The sequence below is a fragment of the Drosophila willistoni genome, assembly GCF_018902025.1.
Source record: "Drosophila willistoni isolate 14030-0811.24 chromosome 2R unlocalized genomic scaffold, UCI_dwil_1.1 Seg167, whole genome shotgun sequence".
Taxonomy (NCBI): domain Eukaryota; kingdom Metazoa; phylum Arthropoda; class Insecta; order Diptera; family Drosophilidae; genus Drosophila; species Drosophila willistoni.
In genome coordinates, this window is record NW_025814050.1 from 7,127,044 (window position 1) to 7,147,493 (window position 20,450).

A 20,450-nucleotide genomic window follows, 5' to 3' on the forward strand; every position below is an offset into this window, starting at 1 on the left:
AAAGAATAATAATAAAAATAAAAAGTACAAAAATAACTTGCAAAAAAGGAAAAATAAAAGAACAAATCAGATGCAGAAGAGGAGAATACGGATATTTGTTTATTTTTTTAGTTGTTTTCTGTTGTTTTTTGCTTTGTTTGTTTGTTGTCTATTTTACTGTTTGTTTCCATTTACTTTCTTTTGCTTGTTGTTTGTTTTTTATTTTTATTTTATTTTTGTTTTTTTTTTTTTTGTACTGTGTTGTATTTTTTCTTTTTCTTTTCTTTTTTTATAACAAAAGCATAAAACATATATAAAAAATGTTCATTTGATTTAAATTTCTCTCCATATCGAGAGATCTTCTCCTTGCTTTCTTTTTTGTTTTTGTTTAACTAATTTACAGTTCTTTGCCTAGTTAACAGTAGAGGCCTAACATTTCTGCCATTTAGACGTTGCCCACTGTTAAACGTTTGCTGCTGCTGCTGCTGTCGGGCAAATTGTTGCTTAGTTAAATTAGTTTTATCCATAGTTGTTGCTGTCGCCGATGAGCCTTTAATACTCGACCTTTTCTGGATGTGGTGCTGGTGGTGTTGATGTTGCTGCTGCTGCTGGTGATTTTGTTGGGGCAATGGCAATCAGGATGAATTTAATTGCTTGGCCACTATAACACCAGGACGACATTGCTTCAGAGCTGTGGTAATTGTCAATTGTTGGGCCTGTTGCTGCTGCTGATTGCTGCTGTTGCTGCCGCTGTTGTTGTTGTTGCTTGACGAGGATGTGGCTGCTGATGTGGATGCCGTTTGAACTTTAAAGATGGCTGTAGGTGTCACTGGGCCACCAACTGCAATACCATCTGATTTGGCAGACTTTGCTGTTATGATAACCTGCTTGTTGCCCTTGAGCTGTAGGAAAGGACGCAGTTCAGCCAAAGCGGCATGATGTTGCTGCTTAACAATGGTTCCAGTGCCAACATTGACACCTGCAATGATGCCAGTTGGTGTTGTTGTCGCGGTGCTGCTGCTGGTGGTTAAAGCTAATGGAGCATCTTGGGCCAAACGATGGCGTGTTAAATGATGACTGGTGGTCACCACATGATGTTGCTGCTGGAGATGATGCTGTTGCTGCTGTTGTTGCTGCTGCTGGGTCTGATGGTGCAACTGTTGTCCTTGATACTGCTTCTCGCCGCCGGCGCCGCCATCCGAGAAGAGATGATCACCCTCCAAATGGCGAATGGCTTCCACTATGGTCTCTAAATTTTGACGAGAGCGTGTGAAACCAACAACTGCCGGCTGATGATCCAATTTCTCTGCCTTGACTTTAACCAATTTCTCATTGATACGTTCCACCTCGACTTTGGGTGTTGCCTTAATGGCTGCCTGAAGAATTGGTTGCAACATGGCCACATTGGGTGTGCTACCTTCGGCATAGGCTTTGGCAATGGCATTCACATTAACCTCATTCTCCGATTCTGTTGAACTATTCGATGATAATATAACCTCCTCATGCACTTGATGCTGATGATGATGATGATGCGACAGAACTGAATGATGATCTTCGGCAATGATTTCGCCTGTTGCATCCTCTGCCTCCAATTCCTCAATACTCGAACAGACAACCACCTGCTGTTGTCCAGTCATTTCATCGATTTCCACATAGGACACGGTGCCGGGACCAGCCAATTCCTCCAGTTCATCGCTGCGTACAAAGTTATCGGTATGCTCGATTACTTCACGGGGAATGTGATGATGACTGGTGGAACCACCGGCTACAGCCACTGTGCCAGCGGTGCCAGGTGGTGCTGTGGCCACACTATATAGTTGCCTTTTGATCATTTGCAATTCATCCTCGAGCAGGCGACGTAAACTACGTTCCTTCTCCAACTGTTTCTTCATCTCGAGCAATTCTTTGGCCGCTATAATGCTGGCATTATTCAATTTTGTGGCCGCCGCTGCAGCTGCTGCTGTCTGACCACTCAAAAGGGTCATGGGTTCGGGTGACATGGAGCCCAAACCCTCATCGGAACTATCGCTGATCGTTTGTATGTTGATCACATTGTCGGTCAGTTTGCGCTTCTTAATGGCCACCACAGAGCTGCTGCCGCCTCCATTTGCCGCATTGCCCCCCTCATTGTTGTAGTTAGGATCTGAGGAGTTGTTGTTGCCATTGCCATTGCCGCCACCAGCTTCATGTTCGCCCACCTGACGCTTCAGCTCGCTGTTCTGTGTGAGTAGTTGCGTCTTTTGATTCTCCAATTCGACAATGTATTGAAAAGTCTGTTGCAAGATGGCAGCCTGAAATGAAGAATCAAATTAAAATAAAGTTAATTCCAGTTGCAAACAGTTAGAAGTTAACTAAAATAGAAAGAGTTTCGGGTAAAACCGAGATATGTTATGATTTTGAGGCTAAAGAGACTAAAAAGTAAGGTTAGGACATCCTGAATAACTGGGTCTCCTAGGATTTCGCACTAATAAATATAAAAAAAAGTCGTTAAAGACAGAAAAAGTTCCGCGCAAGAGAAAGTGAACAAAAGGATTGTGAGGTTGGAGACGCAAAAGTAAGGTTAGAACACCCAGAATAACTGATTTTCCTGGATTTTTGCACTAATATATATTCAGAAAGACTTTAAAAACAGAAACAGTTCCGAGCTAGAAAAGGATTTTGAAGTTAGAGAGACGCAAAAGTATGGTTATAACACTTTAAAAACTGATTGAACCTGGTAAAAGATTAACTTTTATCTCGTTTTGAAGATCCTTGAGTTCTTCAGTCCTTCAGGTTACTCTTCCAACTTGATTTGGAGTAATAAATATTAAGATAGACCTTAAAAACAGAATGATTTCTGGGCTAGAGAAAATTTACATACGGATTTTAGGTTAGGATGTATAACATTTATATTTAACACCCTTCGAAGACGCAGACCTTTTTCGCACTCAATTTGGACTTAGAATTAACCAACGAAAGTTCTCATGAATTGCTCATGTACTCAATAATAATGTGAATAAATAAAAATTTGTTTTTATTTTCCTATATAAAACTGAATAATTGGATTTATCTTTGCATCAATGATTCATTCCAAGTAAATATCTTAAAGAAGACCCAAACAAAAAACAATGGAAATCCATTCACAAGAAGACCAAGAGATGCAAGCCATGTCCATCCATGGGTTTATCCTCCCTCCCCTGCCTCTATCATTTCATTCTCCACTTCTCTCCTCTTTCAGACTGTCTTGCAGAAGCATAATTACACTAGCGAAGCATAAGACGAGACAACTGACTTTGCCCTTATGTTTGCTTTGAATTTCTGCATTCGATGTTGTTGTCATTGTGTGTGTTGTTGCTGTTGTTGTTGTTGTTGTTGTTGTTGCTGTTGTGTATAGTAAATAGTGTAGTAGTAAAAAGGTGAAGGAACTTGTGTCCTTCAAAATGCGCGCGCGCTGCTGTGGCTAGTGGAATCTTAGTGAATTTGCTTGCTTTTGCTGCTTTCGAATACATACACATACTCAAACACACACACACACACATATGAAACGAAACTAACGTGTGGGTGGTCGTCGCTTAATAACGGTGAAAGGTGAAGTGACAAAAGGAATGTTGTTATTTTTGTTGTTGTTGTTGGTTGTTTGTGATTATGCCTAAAATACATAAATTCTTTAATGCCTTTGATTATTAAAAAACAATAAATCTTATTTCTGCAGTCATAAAACTTGTTTGTTCTCTCCATCTCTTTCATACTTTTGTTGTCGGAGGTCACTACGACTACGTCGTCGTCATCGTCGTACTCAAAACGTCAGACGCCGGCAAAAAGCACAGCTGCTGCTAGCTAGCTCTCTCTTTCTCTCTCTTGCGCTCTCAATGGACACAGCTGTCTGGGGGCTGCTTCTCTTGTTGTTGTTTTTTTTTTTGTTTTTCTTTTTTTTTTTGGTGGGGGTGTTGCAAGGGGCGGTGGGTTTGTTGGGGGTAACTAAATCGTTTTGTGTACAGTTTTCTCAGGTTTTTATGTTTGATGATAATAATCAAAGACAAAGAGACATTAACCACAACAATTTATTGTGCTTTTATTAGTATTAGCATTTTGCATTTAATAGAATAAATAAAGTGTTTTGTTTTTGTTTTTTTTGCTGCTGCATTTATTAAAGGTCGTTCATTGACTTTTAGTAGTTCTATAGTTCTGGGGCGGTGTCTTGTCGGCATTGGAAATGAGTGTGTGTGTTTATATGGAAAAACGATTTATAAAAGGTGTGGCCCGCCCTAGAATCAAAAATTTGTATATCAATTTATTACTAATTCAATTCTTTCAATCAATAATGTTGTATAAATTTTGAAACAAAAAACTCCGAGTTGCACCATGTGTTTTTTTTTCAAGTAGGAGCACTTGAATTTGGAAAATGGACTTATTGGACACTCTCAAAACATTGTTCCAACAAAAATCATATGGAATTCTATGTATAGAGACTTCCAGCACCTCTAATCATATGCTACCCACCCCCCCACCAACAATAATCATCTAACCGGCAAATAAGTAAAACTGGAGGGGGGAGTTTATCTAATAAGAAAATGTCGACTGTCTGACGACGAAGCGAGCAGAGCACAAGTTGAGGGAAAAATGCCGGCAAACACACAGGGCCATCAGACCAAATAAGAAACAAAAAAAAAAAAAGAAGAAAAAACAAAATGGAATGTCGCATTGGTGTGAGCATAAACAAAGGCAAAATCAAAAGCATAAACAAGAAAACGTAAGAAAAATAAAAGGCAATCAAACGAAACACACACGTTTTGCTTCGTCGTTCCAACAAGAAACCAATTCCGAATCCCACCACAAAAACACACACACTCATACACACAGGCAAAAGCAAAAGCAAAGCAAAAGGCAAAGGCAAGCGGCAGGCAGCAGCAACTGCCCCGCGCCTTGTCGTTTTGTGGTGACTGTACTTTTTTCCAACACCACCGCTGCTGCCTGCTGCTGCTGAAAACACCACCAAAACCAACAAAAACAAGCAGAGACCGACCTCAGAGCCAGCAACAGTTCCAATACGAAAAGTTTTTCAATATTTGCCGGCGAGACTCAGCCGCAGCGGCAGCGTCACAAATGTTGCTAGAGAGAGCGGCAGCGCTACCGACAGCGGCAACGCAGCGACAACCGCTCTCTTTTACTCTTCCACTCACACATACAAGTTTTCAGTTTGTTTCGTTTCTTCTCAATTCATTCCGTTGCGCCTCGTTGTGATACGAAAAGGAACGGAAACGACAGCCAGTAGCGGGCGAATAACATGTGGGCAAGCCAAGCAAGCTTTTGCCTCAGCTTTTTCTCTCTCACTCTGGCTAACATGTGTTCGCTTAAGCTTTCCAGTTAAAATTTTGCTTTCTCTCTTCCGCTCGCAGCTGACTTCTATAAATTGCGCGTCAGACGTAAAGCCTTCTTCATCATCACACACCTACACACCTCTCTCTAACTAAACTAAAACGTTTTTCTTGCTTTTCTTCCACAATTTTTTTGTTGTTTTTTTTTCTTTCGTTTTCTTCGTTTGATTGAATAAAAATGCATAAAAATAGCAATACTATGTAGCAATGAGAGCAAAGGGGCGGAGGGCCGCTATACACTGGCAGATTCGTCATCAGCTGAGCTGGCAGGCAGCTCTTGGTCGTTCGTTTTTTTGTGGGTGGGAAGGAGTGGAGGGGGTGTCGGTTTCTGTCTAAACATAAGTGGGTGCGTCGTCTACGTTGTGGGGCCTGGGCTGTGAGGGTCGTTAGGTATGGGCCACCCAAATTTACACAAAACAACAACAACCACCAAAAGATGCATAAAACTGACTGCCGCTTGCCCCCCTGGCCCTGTAATATAGGGAGGTCTACGTGCGTGCACGCATGTCTCTCTGCTGTCTGTATGCGTAGTAGTAAAAATGAAAACGAAAAAAAAAATCAATTTATTTTTACAACTTTGTTGTTTTTAGTTATTACAACATTGAGGGGAAGAAGACGACGACGACGCCGAGAAACTTCCTTCCGTTTTTAATCTATTTTGAGCGCTATTCTGTCTTCAATAAAACTTGCTTAAACTCTCTCTCTCTGGCCTATTTAAATGAAAAAAACCTTGGATGATAGTAGGGTGGCGAAGTTACGATTTGATAAAGGGGAAGCCCATCATTATGTTGATATATTTGGTGTAATAATGTAAGAATTTATCAATAAGTTAAATTGTTTATAGTGAATGTTGCAAAATGTTCATTAACCTTTAATAGGTTCCCTTTTTTTACGTTTTTATTGCGTCGCTTATTCTCTCTTTTCTGGACTGTCGGCAAACAACTGAGGCAAGTTTGTTGCTTATCTCTATTCAGACAGGTAGATGAGGAATACAACAACAATAACAATGACGACAGGTGGGGGAAGTTTGCTCTTCTTGAGAAACTGAAGATAGCAAAGCAAAATAAAGAAACCGAAAACAGAGCTGACATTAATTTTTAACGCCAAGTTACTCATTAGCAATTCTTAATAAAGGCGCCGGCACGAGGCACATTTAAAATTAGCTAAAAAAAAAAAAAAGAAAAACAGAACTCGCAGCTTGCTTCTCTTTTAGCGGAATTCGAGAAGCAAAAATTATTGCAGCAGCAGCCGCATCAAAGTAGAAGTAGCAGGGGGAGCAACACAGAGAGAGAGAAAAAAAAAACAGCTGCCGGCATTGGCTCACCCACACCCACATTCCACATGCCAATATCTTGCTCTTGCGCTCTCTCTCTCTGCCCACCTCTCGTTCCCTTTTTCGCTTATCTCTGATATACGTAATGTGTGTGTGTATGTTTAGTTTGCTCGAACTCACTCTTTCGCACTCAGCTGGCTTCTGCGGGCGCCAAACATGTGTTTTCCCCCACATCAACACACACACATGTATGTATGTACATAGAGAAACAGAGAGCTTACTCGCCTGGGTAAAGAAGAACTCATAGATAATCTCGCTCTATCCTACTGTCTCTTCTTCTCTTGCCACGACCTGGGTGACAACATCCATAAAGCGTGTATTTCTCAAACTACATTTATATATTTAGCAAATCTAATGCACTAGAATAAAATTCACACACAGTCACACGCACACACACTCACACAAAATACAGTTTATTTGCTATTTTTAAACATTGTAAAAAAAAAATGCCGTCATCATGCTATGAGGAGAAAAAACAGCTGTAAATTTTTTCAGCTTCATACTATAGAAACATTTGTATGTACACTGTAGATACAACAGACATTTCTGCGTATAAAGCCTAACCCAATTAAATTCGACGCATGTTCCTTGCCTTTTTAGGCGAATTTGATTAAAACTAACAACTAAATAATAGAATGTGGTGGGGGGAAAATGGTGTGAACAGAGCACTTGCATTTTCATTTCACAAAAAAACAAAAACCACCATGTAAAAGGTCAATAAAACCTCGTTTTTTTCTGTGTTTTGAATGGCCCAAAGTCATGCCATATGCCGGCTGGCTACATAGGCAAAGAAAGCAAAAAACAAGCTTCATGGTCAATGAAAGCATTTAATTAACATACATACAAAGGAGAAGTCTTTTCGTCAGCTGCACCGCACGCAAAGACCCTATTTGAATTTGAATAGAAGCTGACCCTCAATGCGCACACAATAACAGAGATAGGCGAAGAGAGAGGAGTAGTAGCTGAGCGTGTGTGTGTGTGGAGGAGAAACGACGAACGAGACAGCGCTAGACCTCAGTCAACACACATGTGAGGAGGCGAGATCAGCTGATCGAATTTCAGCAGTCTATAAAAATAAACGAGGCAAACGCAAGGCAAAACGAAAAAACGCAAAACGACGCAACGGTATCGTATTTATTTTTATACTACATATCAATTTGTCTCGAGTAAACAACACATACAGCTGTTTTAATTAACCCAGATGGCAACAGCAACAGCCGCCGAAGCAGCGTCAAGAGCAATTTAAACACACACCGCGTTTTGTTTTAGTAGTTACAATGACTGTCAAACTTTAAGCTTAGCTTACAACAACGCAATTGCAAAGAAAGCTTTTCTGTGCCGGGCTTAACCTTGTTTTCGATTTGACCGACCAGCTGAGCGCGAGAGTACCAGAATCTGTATGAATTGCGCAGCAGCCAGACAATATCTTTTTTGCACTTAGTCCTAGAAACACAGACTTTTAGGTACTCTATCAAAAACGCATTACTGAAGTAGTGATCATCAAGTACTTTCCGCACGTGTGAGCAATATTATATGTAATCAAATTCAACTGTATACATAACTTTCGTTCCCTATCTATCCCTCGTATCCCAGCTCTAATTCTAACTTGAAACCATTTGGATCTATTTTCATTTTGAATGTCAATCAACTCAGTAAAATAACATTTATAGGGTATTAAAAGAAGCCAATGTCTCAACTCAAGCATCTTCTGCTAAGATGACAAAGTATTTATCCGTACTTTTTTTTTGTGTTTTTTTTTTCCTTCTCTTTTTGCATGATTTATGGTCTTGAAACGGAACTAACACACACCAAGGCAACAACATACAAGTTAGTTTTCTTGTCATAGATCGTGTTTGTTACTAGTTACTTTGCTTTTTGCTTCTCTTTTTGTTCACCGTTACAATGCAACATACACACACACACACAAACAAAACAACAGAGAGTCATTAAATCCGGCGAGACGGCATTCCATGTAATCAACAAGCTGGGCTTGAGACCGACTTGAAGCTCTGTGCGCCGCCGCCACCGCCGCCATGCCGCCAGACAGTGCCAACGACCGACCGACATTTTTGCAAATAGAGGCGGGCGGAGAGAGAGAGTGTGAGAGAGAAAGAAGGAAAAAGTAAGCCATCTCTGTCTAATTGATCCATTGCACTTATGCTTTGGCTGGCTGCGGCTCTTGTCATCGTTGTCGTCGTGGTCGTCTGGCCTTGCAAATTTCGCTTAACTTTGGCTTTCTCTTTAGGCACACACAGTCGCTGCCACATTCTTGTTTTGCAACATAATCCATGATCAATTTAACAGGAAAACTATTTAAATCTATCGATTGACTATCGCAAAGTTACACAATTTGACATGGTTTCTAATAGTTAGTTATCTATGTAAGTACATTTGTATAATTCTCATTGATTTTAATGTTTACGATGTTAAAAACACAATAATTATTTATCCGGTTATTTTTATACCATGCACCTGGCATGTTGAAAAGGCATGTTTAATGCTCCGAACAACAGTTCATGTCCGTAAACAGTTAAGTCTCAAAGGCTATATCCACCAAATTTGGCGATTCTGTGATTTCTCCTGCAATATTTGAAGTAAGGCAATCCAATTTGGATAAAAACTTCACTACAATTAGTTGCTTTAAGCCAAGATTAAAGATCGCTCGGGTTCATAAATGCTTGTAGGAGTGAGCGAGATAGCCTTTTCGTTGCTATTTGGCATTGTTGAACAAATTCAATGTCATAAATCTAAAATAATTACATATTTCAATTAATGCTTGGTATACGCCGTAAACGGCGCCAGGACTTTTTTAATTCATTTCTTAGCGCAAGTGCAATTGAAAGTACAGTCTCCTCTATGTCCTATGTCCTCCTCCTGTGTTATATAATCTCTATATACTTTCCCCGAAACTTGGGTGTTGGCAGCACCGCACACAACATCTGCATCCCGGACCAGCTGCTCTACACTCTCTCTATATATCTACGTACATATATACGGGGCTGCAGTTCCGTAGTACGTACCGTATTGTCGTTCAAATGCCAATGGCCTAGTGCACTGGCACGGCCCCCGCGTGCCACGCCCCATCTACATTGCGCGTAATCGAGCTAAAAAAGAAATACATTTCTGAATTTCGCCGGGCTAACACTTTTGTGTTCGATGTCGTTGGTCCTTTGCCCCAATGCGCAGCTGCCAAGCTGCATGCCCAATTTTCTTGAGTTTGAGTTTTTTGTGGGGAGGTCGGGGGGTTCGGTCGATGGTCGTCGTCTCGTTTCCAACAGTGAAACAGCTGCGCCTACTACTACCAGGCGCCAGACAGACGCCCAAGCTCACTACAAAATGGCAATGAAACACACACACACACATATATACGAGCGAAACCCACTCCAAAAACACAGCTGTGCCAAAGGAGCGAGTGAGTGGGTGGCTGGGTTGGTGGTCGGGTGTTTTGGTTTGGCGCCATTGTTGATTGTTGTCCTTCTCTTCCTTTCTTCGCACGTCCTGGCAGCCCGTACTACTATCTCTCTTTTGGCGCGCTGGAAGTCGACCGTTAGCTGCTGCTGCTTCTGATGGTCGGTCTGCTACATCCTCCCCAATCGATATTATTTGTGTATAGAAATTTTTCCAGTTTCCATTCCATTCCCAACACCAACACACACACACACACACACATACACATCATTCCCATTTTCTCTTTTTCTTGCCTTGGCTTTCTTTCCTCGTCACTGCTATACTTTAATGTAGGTTAGTTCAAATGACGACGACGACAAAAGGCGCGCCCGCTGCCGCCGTTACCGCCTAAAAAAACAACTGTCCAACTGTACACAAATTGCACATTTTTTTGCAGCGCACTTTAGCGCCATCTAGCGCAAGTTCAATGACCCCTGCGCACTGCCTCAATGACGAGTAAATCACAACACAGTACAGCACAACGTGTCATGCAGGAGGAGAATGATGGGGGGGAAAATGGGAGAGCAGGGCTCTGAGTAGGGAGACTAGGCGTGGGCGTTAGCATGCAACGGTTATGTGTGCGTAACTGTGAATGGCGTGGCTGGTACGTTGCATAGAGAAACGTATGATGTACATACATATACGAATGGACGAATATTTTGTAGGTGCTGAGCGTCGACCTGATTTCATCCACTCACACTCTGTCTCTCTCTTTCTCCCTCTCTCTTTTTTTTTGTCGCTTCTTACTACAATGTTTACTATATGTATAGGGGGGAGGTGGGCAGTATGCAACGCTTTTTAGAACGTAAAAAAAATCCATAAACTATCCCTCAACACACACACACACACACCCACGCATAGACACATTCACGCCTATTATGTCATTCATCAGTTGATGACGTTTTTCTCGGTCTAGGAGGTGCCTTACCTTCCATTTGAACAGTGTTGTAAAGTTATTTACAAATTATGATTCCTAAGCCCCAAGAGCAGACACATAAATCAGAAGAGAGCACAATGAATCTTCAGTTAATATGACATTTCGTTGATTTACATCGTCTGGGTGGGTCTTCCTCTCATCACCAGCACCCACCACAAGCAAACAAGCAACTTTCGACCAGACACCTTTTTAACAAGGACAGCGTCGACGTCGTCACAACAAATCGATGCTGTTGTCTCAAGGTGGAAAAAATCATAAATATGTTTACATGCTCTTATGTGAATATTTCATAGCTGTGTGCACAAAAGGCCTTTAACAAATACATGTCTGTAATAATATACTAAAGACCTTAGGCTCAGTGTTTTTGCCATTTAAGACATGACGCAAATAATTTGTAACTCAAGTATCATGGATTTACATTAAAGTCGTCTTGGAACAGAGTTTTTCTACTAGCATATATATAATTTCCTAATGTTTTAGGCATTTCTGTAAGAAAACTTTCAGACGTTAGTTCGACGACTAATTTAGCTGAAAAGCTTCCGGAATGGAGGAATCTGGTGTTTACGTTAGCTACTAGAGTGTTTTCAAGTAAATTAATATTACACAGGCTGAAAAAATTTTTAACTCCAGGGCCAAGATACTAGTCAATTATGTTGCCCTGAATCCGAATTCATCATTTTTTGTTTGTTAACTGTTTAAAGATTTCTTTTAAGATCATCTCGAGTCAAGTCAATTCGCACATTCTTCTCAAGGATTTGGTAGTATGTATTTAAATAACTTACCTTGCTCAATTTTTCACCTTCGTGACGGGGCAGAAGGGAACGTAAACTTTGGAAACCAGCATTAATGCTCTGCATGCGGCGTCTTTCATTGCTGTTGGCTATCTCACGTCGCATACGTTTCTCGCTGTCGGCCATGGGTTTGCCATCACCGTCACTGACTGCACCACTGCCGCTGCCACCGCCGCCGCCGCCTCCGCCGCCAGCTCCTCCGCCTTTAGTGGTATTTGATGTACCACCGCCACTCATATTCGATTGTCGACGCTGTGAATTGGTTGTAACCTGATGATGATGCGCCGGATCGGTGGTGTACTCAATATGATACGTATTTTCGCCTCCTGAATCTTCTAATTGTAATCTGCAAGCACAAAATGAGTTAGTGAGTAATTTGTAGTTTTCAGTTGAGGCTAGGTTGAGTCATGTATTGAATATTTATTGCGGCCGCCCCCATACATAAAACCAATTAACTTTTACATTTATACAACTCGCTTCCACACACACACACACACACAAACTTACGGATGGAGGAGAGCCGCTGAAAAATTCATTCATTCATAAATTTACAATTCCATTCAATTCAATTTTTAGTTTAGCCGCCGCCACACAACAATAAGCCAAATACACACACACACACACACACACATAGACTCATACACCCATACAAATACTTGCACAAGACACGAAGAGTTGTCGTCGTCGTCGTTGATGGTGTTGCTTTTGTTGTTGGCTTTGCAGTCAACTGCGCTGCCCACTGGCCCCCCAAAACAACATGCCAGCATCAATGAAGAGAATTTTGTTACTAAATGTATACGACATTTGTGATACCCTTCTCTTTGCAGAAAAATGTAATGTCCCTATTCTTTTTTTGGAGCTCAAAGGTTTCTATCTATCTTCTTCTATCTTCTTACGTCCCTATCACAAAAAACTGAAGAATTATTACTTAAAAACACGACCAATTTCCAGCATTATAATTTTTAATATTCAATCTACCGTTTTGTTTAATTATACAAAAAATGAAACTGCATTTTAAAATTTATTTAGCAGGAGAGGAGCTAAATCTAGCTGATTTCGACAGTAGAGTTGTCAAATAGTGTTGAGATTTAACAATAAAATTCTGGCGGATGGCACTAACAGCTGATCTAGCATCGCGTTCAATAAATATGCCGACTTTTTGCTATATTTTAAAAAAAGATATAGTTCTACAATAACAAAAATATTATTGACTTTGCTTAATATTAAATAGTAAAAAACATTTTGTAGAATTATGTCACCCATTCAAATATTTGCCTTCTTTTTATTTGCTCCAACTGCCCAACTATAGTTAATCTGGATTAACCCTGGATCAGCCGAGTTGATCTCACTTTATAAAAGAAAATATTCGGGAGGAATACAAATTGGTCTTAAGGGAAATACATTTCTGTTCTTCATTTGTTCTCTTAATAGGATTGGCCAACAATCATATATACATATTTCAATTTTTATTTCTTAATCCAAAACAATACAAAACGAAGAAAATTTTTTACCAACACTGAACTTCAATCTTGCAGGTTTCCGGGCCGCTTTGCCTTTTCAGACCTGAACCTAAGCCATGATTTTCATAAGGTTAAGTGTAAGTAAATATTTTATTGATTAGACACAATTTGTAATTTTCAAAAAATATTTAAATGTTTTTTTGAAACTCTAAATATACAGATCGTATAGGGTCCTATCGTAGTGCCTAAAGCGGCATTATCGGTAAGTCTGTTTCGGATATTAGCAACAAGATATATCGTACTTGGCAGCAATTCTATCAAGCCCTCAATCTCTTTACTTTTAAGGGTACAGGGTATCAAAAAACTATTTACAACAATGCTGCAGCAACATGTCAGCAGCAACAAGATAGAGAGAAAGAGACGTAGTGAGAGATAATGTGAGGGGAAAAAGACAGAAAGAGAGAGCCCACAGCACAGCTGTCAATTTGTTTTTGTTATGCTGAGATTATTTTTGTTGTTGTTGTTGTTGTTGTTGTTACTGGTCTTTGTCGTCGTCGTCGTGGTCGTCGGGAAGTCTATTTTATGTTGCCCATAAGCAACAGCAGCATAGTTGGCCCGGCTTGAAGCGAAGCACACACAGAGAGCGTCTTAAGAATTTCAAACCGGTTTAGAAACACGTTTTTTCTTTTTCATTTTTCAAAAACACAAAAAAATAAAATGGTTTTTCAGGGGTTTTTCACAAAGTTATGTGAGAGAGTGCGATGAAGGAGCTAGAGCTCTCTAAAAAGTTGCAACACGGCATTCCAGGCCAACAGCAGCAGCAGCAACAGCAGCAGTAATAACAACAACAAAGAACATTTTCAAGACGTTGCTAGAAAATATTAGACCCGATAACTCCGACCGGCTGGCAGGCAAGCAAAGTTGGGAGTTATTTTTAGCAAGCAACATAATCCAAAGGTCGTTTCACTTCTTTGGCAACATTTTTGCTGCCGCTGCTGCTGCTTCTGCTGCATGTTGAGATTTTTGGCCATTGTTGGAGGCGGATATGGCTAGGAATGTGCTGCTGCTACTGTTGGCCTCTCGGCTCTTCCATCTCTAGTTTTCCCCCCCGTTCTAGTGGCATTTTTATTTGTTTTTAAACTTGAAAACTATTCGCGGAATGTGAAGCAGTAAAAAAGGAAGTTTCCTTCATGTGATGTGCACCTTTTCGACCCTTCCATTCTTTTAACTAAATTTCCTGCCTATTCCTTAACTTCTTACTTACCATTCTTAGTATATCATTCCTAAAAACAAACTTTTAAGATTTTTCTGGATGTAATTAAAATCATTTAACTATGCTTTTGGATGATGTCGAATTATGAAGAGCTGAATGTATTCAAATGGATCTTTAAAACATGAATGAATGAAACTGAATCACAGAGTTTTGAAATGAATAAATCAATCATTCATCTGGTAACGTATTAGTATTTAAAACTTGTGAATTTTCAGAGTACTAAAGGGATGCGCATGTGCGATCATTCTTTTAACGGATTCACTTGTTTGTTTGAACAATAATGAGAAGAATTGAAATAAGTACTCAATTAAAAAGTATTCATTAGAGAGAGAGAGGAGTCTTTGAGGACATCTTAAGTAACCTAAACTATCAGAACCGCAATAACACCTAGCAAACTTTGAAAACTTCTTGTTAAATCTAAAATGCTTTGTTCAAAATGTTTTTTAACTCAATTTTCGACGATTAATCAATGAAAATGTTTCTAGAAACTGACAGTTCTTCGAATTTTTTGACTTTACCCCACAAATTATGAAAATCTGTTTGAATTGTATTTGTATTTTGAGTCATAAATAGTTTAAAGTTTGTTTAGTATTGATATATGGCCAAGTTTCTCTTCCTCTCTCTCGTCTAAAGAAGGAAAAGGATCAGTGTTTATTTTCCCCTAAGACTTTTCAAACTGCATTATGGGTTGCTGCACCTGTTTAAATGAATTTTTCCAATTTCCCTCTTGGATTTCTTTTGATAGAGGTAGCTGTGGCACAACTGATAAGGGTGTAACATGGAGGAGGAAAATGAGATTAGTCGGCTGGTGGTTTGGCCTGCTTGTCTTTCTCTCTCTCTCTCTCTATCTGTCTCTCTGGGCGTGTATTTACCTTTGTTAGTGTATTATATAATTTATGTTTATCTTTATGAATTGAGTATATAGTCGACCAAACGACATGCTGTTTTCCCACCTGCAACAACAACAACACGTAGCCGTATGGATTCCAGTGAAAATGATGACGTAAGCAGTGACCCAATAAAACGTATGTACAACATTTTTGTATGTGCATTGCAGCAGCAGCAGCAGCAAAGTGCAGCCAATGTGAGACAGACAGAGAGGCAGAAAGAGAGGCCAAGAGAGGTCGGTCTCGACATTTGCTCGTGACTTCGGTCTTTGTCTCTTTGCCGCCCGACCCCGTACCACCCACCCGCCTTCTCTTACCCTCACCCCTCGCTTTACCGTCCATCCGATATGTCTGTATATTTGCGTATATATTTATATACATATGTATATGTGCTGTGTGTGTGTGTGTGTATTGTTGGCAAAAAGTGGCCAATGAACTACATTGAACTCTGGGCAAAGCAGCAGCAGCAGCAGCCAAGCAGCTGTCACTGTCGTATGTCATATGTTGTTGTTGTTATTGTAGCTGTTGTTGCTTTTGCTGCTGGTGAAAATGCAGAGAAAAATGCGTGGCGCATCTTAATTGCAATTGAGAAAATATGCAAAATACATATGGCAGCAAGTAAGCGCAACCATATGGTTGGAGGAGTAAGAGGAGAAGGTAGGAATCTTCTCAAGAAAAAAGGTCTCACACACACACACACACACAGATACGACTTCAATCAAGAATGTTCCAGAAAATTTTCCACCCACAAGTATAGTGAAGAAAAACTATTACGACCTACTTTTTTGTGTATTGTATTCTCTTCCAGAAAGTCAAACTAAATTTATCAGATGCTTTGTTACCAATAGAAGAAATTCATCGCTTTATGAGTTTTATTTGAAATTATCTAAATAGTCTTGAATTTTAAAGGCTTTTCCAATACTTAAGTTAAAGCTTTCTCCAAAATTTGCACTTTTCTAACTTGAAATGACTTTTACTTGAACGGTTCTCGTTAAAAAACAATCTTCAATCTACTATCTAGATTTTATGGTTTTTACATTATTATTTTGCAAAGCTGTAAAATGGTTTTGGAACTAATTTTTTTTTTTTTTGTTTATAATTTTTATAAATTTTAATGAAAAACACATCTGATACAGACGAATATTTATTTATAATTTTTCAATTAAATCGATCTTATATTTCTTAATATGCCAAATTGATCAACTATTAATTATACATATATATGTACATATGATATGTATGGTTCAGATAGGTTTATTTTTAATATCTTTCTTTATAAATGATAATAAGAGAAACAACAAAATTGTGTTTAAAACTTTCTATTACAAATAATTTTAATTTTCAAGCATAGAAAGATCGTAAAAGTATTTAAACAAATTTTAAAAAATATATATAGAGATCCATACATGTTATTAACATTAATTGTTTATTTCATCTAATTGTAATTTTTGTTTATTACTAATGAATTGATTTTTATGTTGCTTGTTAAAAAAGTTTTACTTAGATATACAAATTTACGATTTCTTTAAAGTTATAAAAACTGATTTTCTAATTATTATAATTAATTTTTAAACTTAATTGATTATTATTGTATTACTATCTAAACTTTATCCGAAAACTGTATTGACTTTATCCAAATCTAAGAAAGCCCCATCTAAAATTTTAATAATGATTTCCTCATATTTATCTAGGCCCGGCTTTACTCCCTTCTCTTTTCGGTAATCTTTAACGCTCTTTAATTTGTTTTATTAAATAAATGCAGCAGAAATAAATATGTTTAAGTCACATATTATAATGCAAAAAGAGAACAGTTGTCATGTTATTTGCGAATTTGTGAATAAAGTGGTCTCTTTTAGTGCTCTCCCTCTCTCACTTTCGCATACATTCGCAGGTTGCCAATAAAATGCCGCTTGCGAAAAAAAAACAGACACACACTAAATGAAATAGTCGAAAATGAAACGAAATGGAAACGAAACACGCGGCAGAGGCGGCAAGCAGCGCCAACCATCGCCCAAAAATTTTGCGCAGCAGCTTTTTATCTTTGCAAAAATGAATTGCGTTGTTGTTGTTCTTGTTGTTTTTGTTGCTTTTCTTTCAATGAAACGTGTGTAGTAGTAGCGGCATCTGTACTTTTTTCCCTCTTTTATTTTTTTTGCAAAACACAAACACACACACACACGCCTTCCCCTTAGCTATCTCTCGTTCTCTCAGACACACACACACGCATACACAACACACCCACAGAGTAAGCGCAACAAGCTTTTGAGTGAAGTTTTGCTTCCAATGAGAGTCTTATGTATGTGAGTGTGTGCGAGTGTGGTGGGGTAAAATCGGAAATGACGCCACATGGTCGAGTTGTGTGTGGATGCAACAAAAACGAAACGTCATACAGTAGCATTAAAAATATTAGTCCCAGCTTAGACAAAGCCACACCAAAGGGGGGATAAATTTTAAAAATTAATTGATTAATTTTGAAGTAAAAAATTTATTAATTAATATTTAATCCTTTATATTTGTATTTGAATAAGAAAATTCAAAATGAAACAATTCAAAACAAATCCAAGCATTGTCAAATGTTGAATAATTCGTACAATTTACTGTTTGCGATCACAGATCATTCCAAATTCTATTTACTGAAAAGCTGTCAGCTGTTATATTTTTTCATCGTACATATGTATGTATGTATGTATGTACGTATATAACAGCGTGAAACATATGGCAAAAGCAATGACAAAAGTCAGCTGAGAGCACCACTTCATAGATAAGGCGCGGTGGCGGCGCCTATCGCCATATGATACTGATTAACCGGCAACAAAATTTAATAAATTGATGAAAATAGAAAAACAAAAAACTTTCGCTAAGAAATAAAATATGTTCAGTAAATAAAAAACAACATCAACGAAAAACGAATAAGAAAGAAACAAAAATTTCAAACTGTACATTTTCATTTACAGCTGCTCGCGGGCATTTTACTTTTTTGCTCTTTTTTCCCCCCTACCCCTCACTCAATCTCTTGCACACTCAAACTCATACGCTCTCATTCACTCTACCGCTCTGAGAGACGTCTATCTGCCAACCATATGATTAAAAATTATACCGGTACAGCTGATTTCATTTTGACTATTGATTAGATAAAAACGAAGAAGAGCTATGATGAAAGAGAGTGCAAGGGGAAAACGAACGATCAGCACCTCGAATAGAGCAATTCAATTGAAATTCCTTTTGCGTTCACAATATTTTAGACAGCACTGTTGGGAGGCGAACAACAGCCGTTTTTACAATATGGACGACAGAAGAGAGGGAAAGGGAAAAAAAGTAGCGTCACATTTTAATTCCAGGAGAGAGACAGAGATATATTGGAAAGTGTGCGTGTGTGTGTGAAGAAGCAAAGAATGAGAGAGGTAAAGCGAGTAGTAGTAAAAAAAAATCAATAATTTGCGTGATAAAAATGCAGTTGTTTGTTTTCATTGTATTTTTTCTTAAACTATTTTGTTTTTTTTTTGTTATTTATTTTATTTTATTCATTTCACTTACTGTAACTCTTCATCCAATTCCTCGGCGCTGTTGTATTCGGCATTTTCCAATATTACTTCCTCCGTTTTGATAGCCAACGGTACAGCCGACATTTTGTTTAATTTTGTATTTGTTTATGTTAAATTAGCGTGATAATATATATTGAAATATTGTGCAGTTTGCTGTCTGCCTGCTTATTGTTTCTTTTCCACTTGTTTTGCTTTGGCCTTTTGCTTGTCAGCTGGTTTCGTCTCTAGCGGCAAAAACACAAGCTGTCTCACTCCCACATTCACCCACAAGACACACACACACACACTATAATCAGCAGTAGCAAATCTCAGGTAGCAAAACTATTGCCCACCGTCTAATATTTTTCCGTTTATTTCCCGTTGCCAAATATCTTCCTTTAATATATGTATTCCGTTTCGATACTGTAACGATCTTGCAGCTGATCTTTAGCCTTATGCACTTTCACACACACTCACACTCACTCAAATCGCCTATATGTATATGCGCATATTATATATGTATATATCAACTGTACGTAGAGCCAAAAACCGCGTTTATCCGCACAAGAAACACACGTCCGCTCACGCCGAAAACAAAACAACAACAATAACGGAAAAAAAAAATTCGCCGTAAAGAGAACAAATTCGCCGCCAATTCAAAAAAAACGGGAAAACTACGAACCACCCGAAGCCACATCGAACCGCCGAAATTGACCGAAACCACAACGAACTCGAGCCATTTAAGTCGAACATGCAACAAAAGAGCGAAAATACAGCAAAAGCATCGAACTTCGAACCATTGAGGCCAACCGCAACCATTGATCCCAACCGATGAGGCGAACTGCACACTGATGTCATTTCAGCTTTTTTACAGCCAGATCTGCGGAAAAATTTGAAAAAAGCGCGCGGCGGGACTTTTTGGTTTTTGTATCCCAATATTGACCACATTGAACGTCAATGAAGTACTAAAATACCGGGATTCTGGCGGAAACTGCAGATTTCATGAATTGGCTTTAGTTGCTCTTCAAATTTTGTCACTGCCTTGGTCGAATGCCGAAGTGGAGAGGGTTTTTAGCTAAGTGAATTTGGCTAAATCAAAAATCTGAAATAGGATGAGCGTTGATACGTTAAACGCTATATTAAGCATAAGGTTTATATTTATATATATTTTGAAATTAAAAATTAACTTATTTAAAATTTTAGATATAGACTGCACCGAGAAAACAAATGCTGTTTTGATTACCAGGTACCGCCCAGCTGTCTAAATAAAATAGAACAAAGAGAATATTATGCGAGCGATAAGGAAGATATTGAAAATCTAGTATTATTGGATAAATTAAATATTCTTAAATAAAAAATTCAATACATAAAAATCAGCTTTTTTTCGACTTTTTTCCCCGGAGATTCAGCTTTTTTTTAAGCTGTTTTATTGAGTCGATTCAGCTGTTCTGGCCTAACAAAAAATGAC

The 20,450-nt window shown here is 38.8% G+C and overlaps 1 protein-coding gene across 1 annotated transcript; it reads right to left on the reverse strand.

Moving 5' to 3' along the window:
- Nucleotides 1-282: 282 nt before the first annotated feature.
- Nucleotides 283-19,591, reverse strand: LOC6644225 (box A-binding factor). Its single transcript, XM_023176817.2, has 3 exons — nt 18,996-19,591; nt 11,833-12,187; nt 283-2,270 (listed from the first exon to the last, which is right to left on the reverse strand). Exons 1-3 carry the CDS (start codon nt 19,085-19,087, stop codon nt 615-617), a joined length of 2,103 nt encoding a protein of 700 aa, XP_023032585.1. The 5' UTR covers nt 19,088-19,591; the 3' UTR covers nt 283-614.
- Between the last annotated feature and the right edge of the window lie 859 nt (nt 19,592-20,450).

Coding starts and splice junctions, on each gene's coding strand:
- LOC6644225 (XM_023176817.2), bottom strand. CDS start 19,087: ATGTCGGCTGTACCGTTGGCTATCAAAACGGAGGAAGTAATATTGGAA. Junction 12,188..18,995: donor GAATTGGATGAAGAGTTACA/GTAAGTGAAATG, acceptor TTGTGCTTGCAG/ATTACAATTAGAAGATTCAG. Junction 2,271..11,832: donor AAGGTGAAAAATTGAGCAAG/GTAAGTTATTTA, acceptor TCTTCATTTCAG/GCTGCCATCTTGCAACAGAC.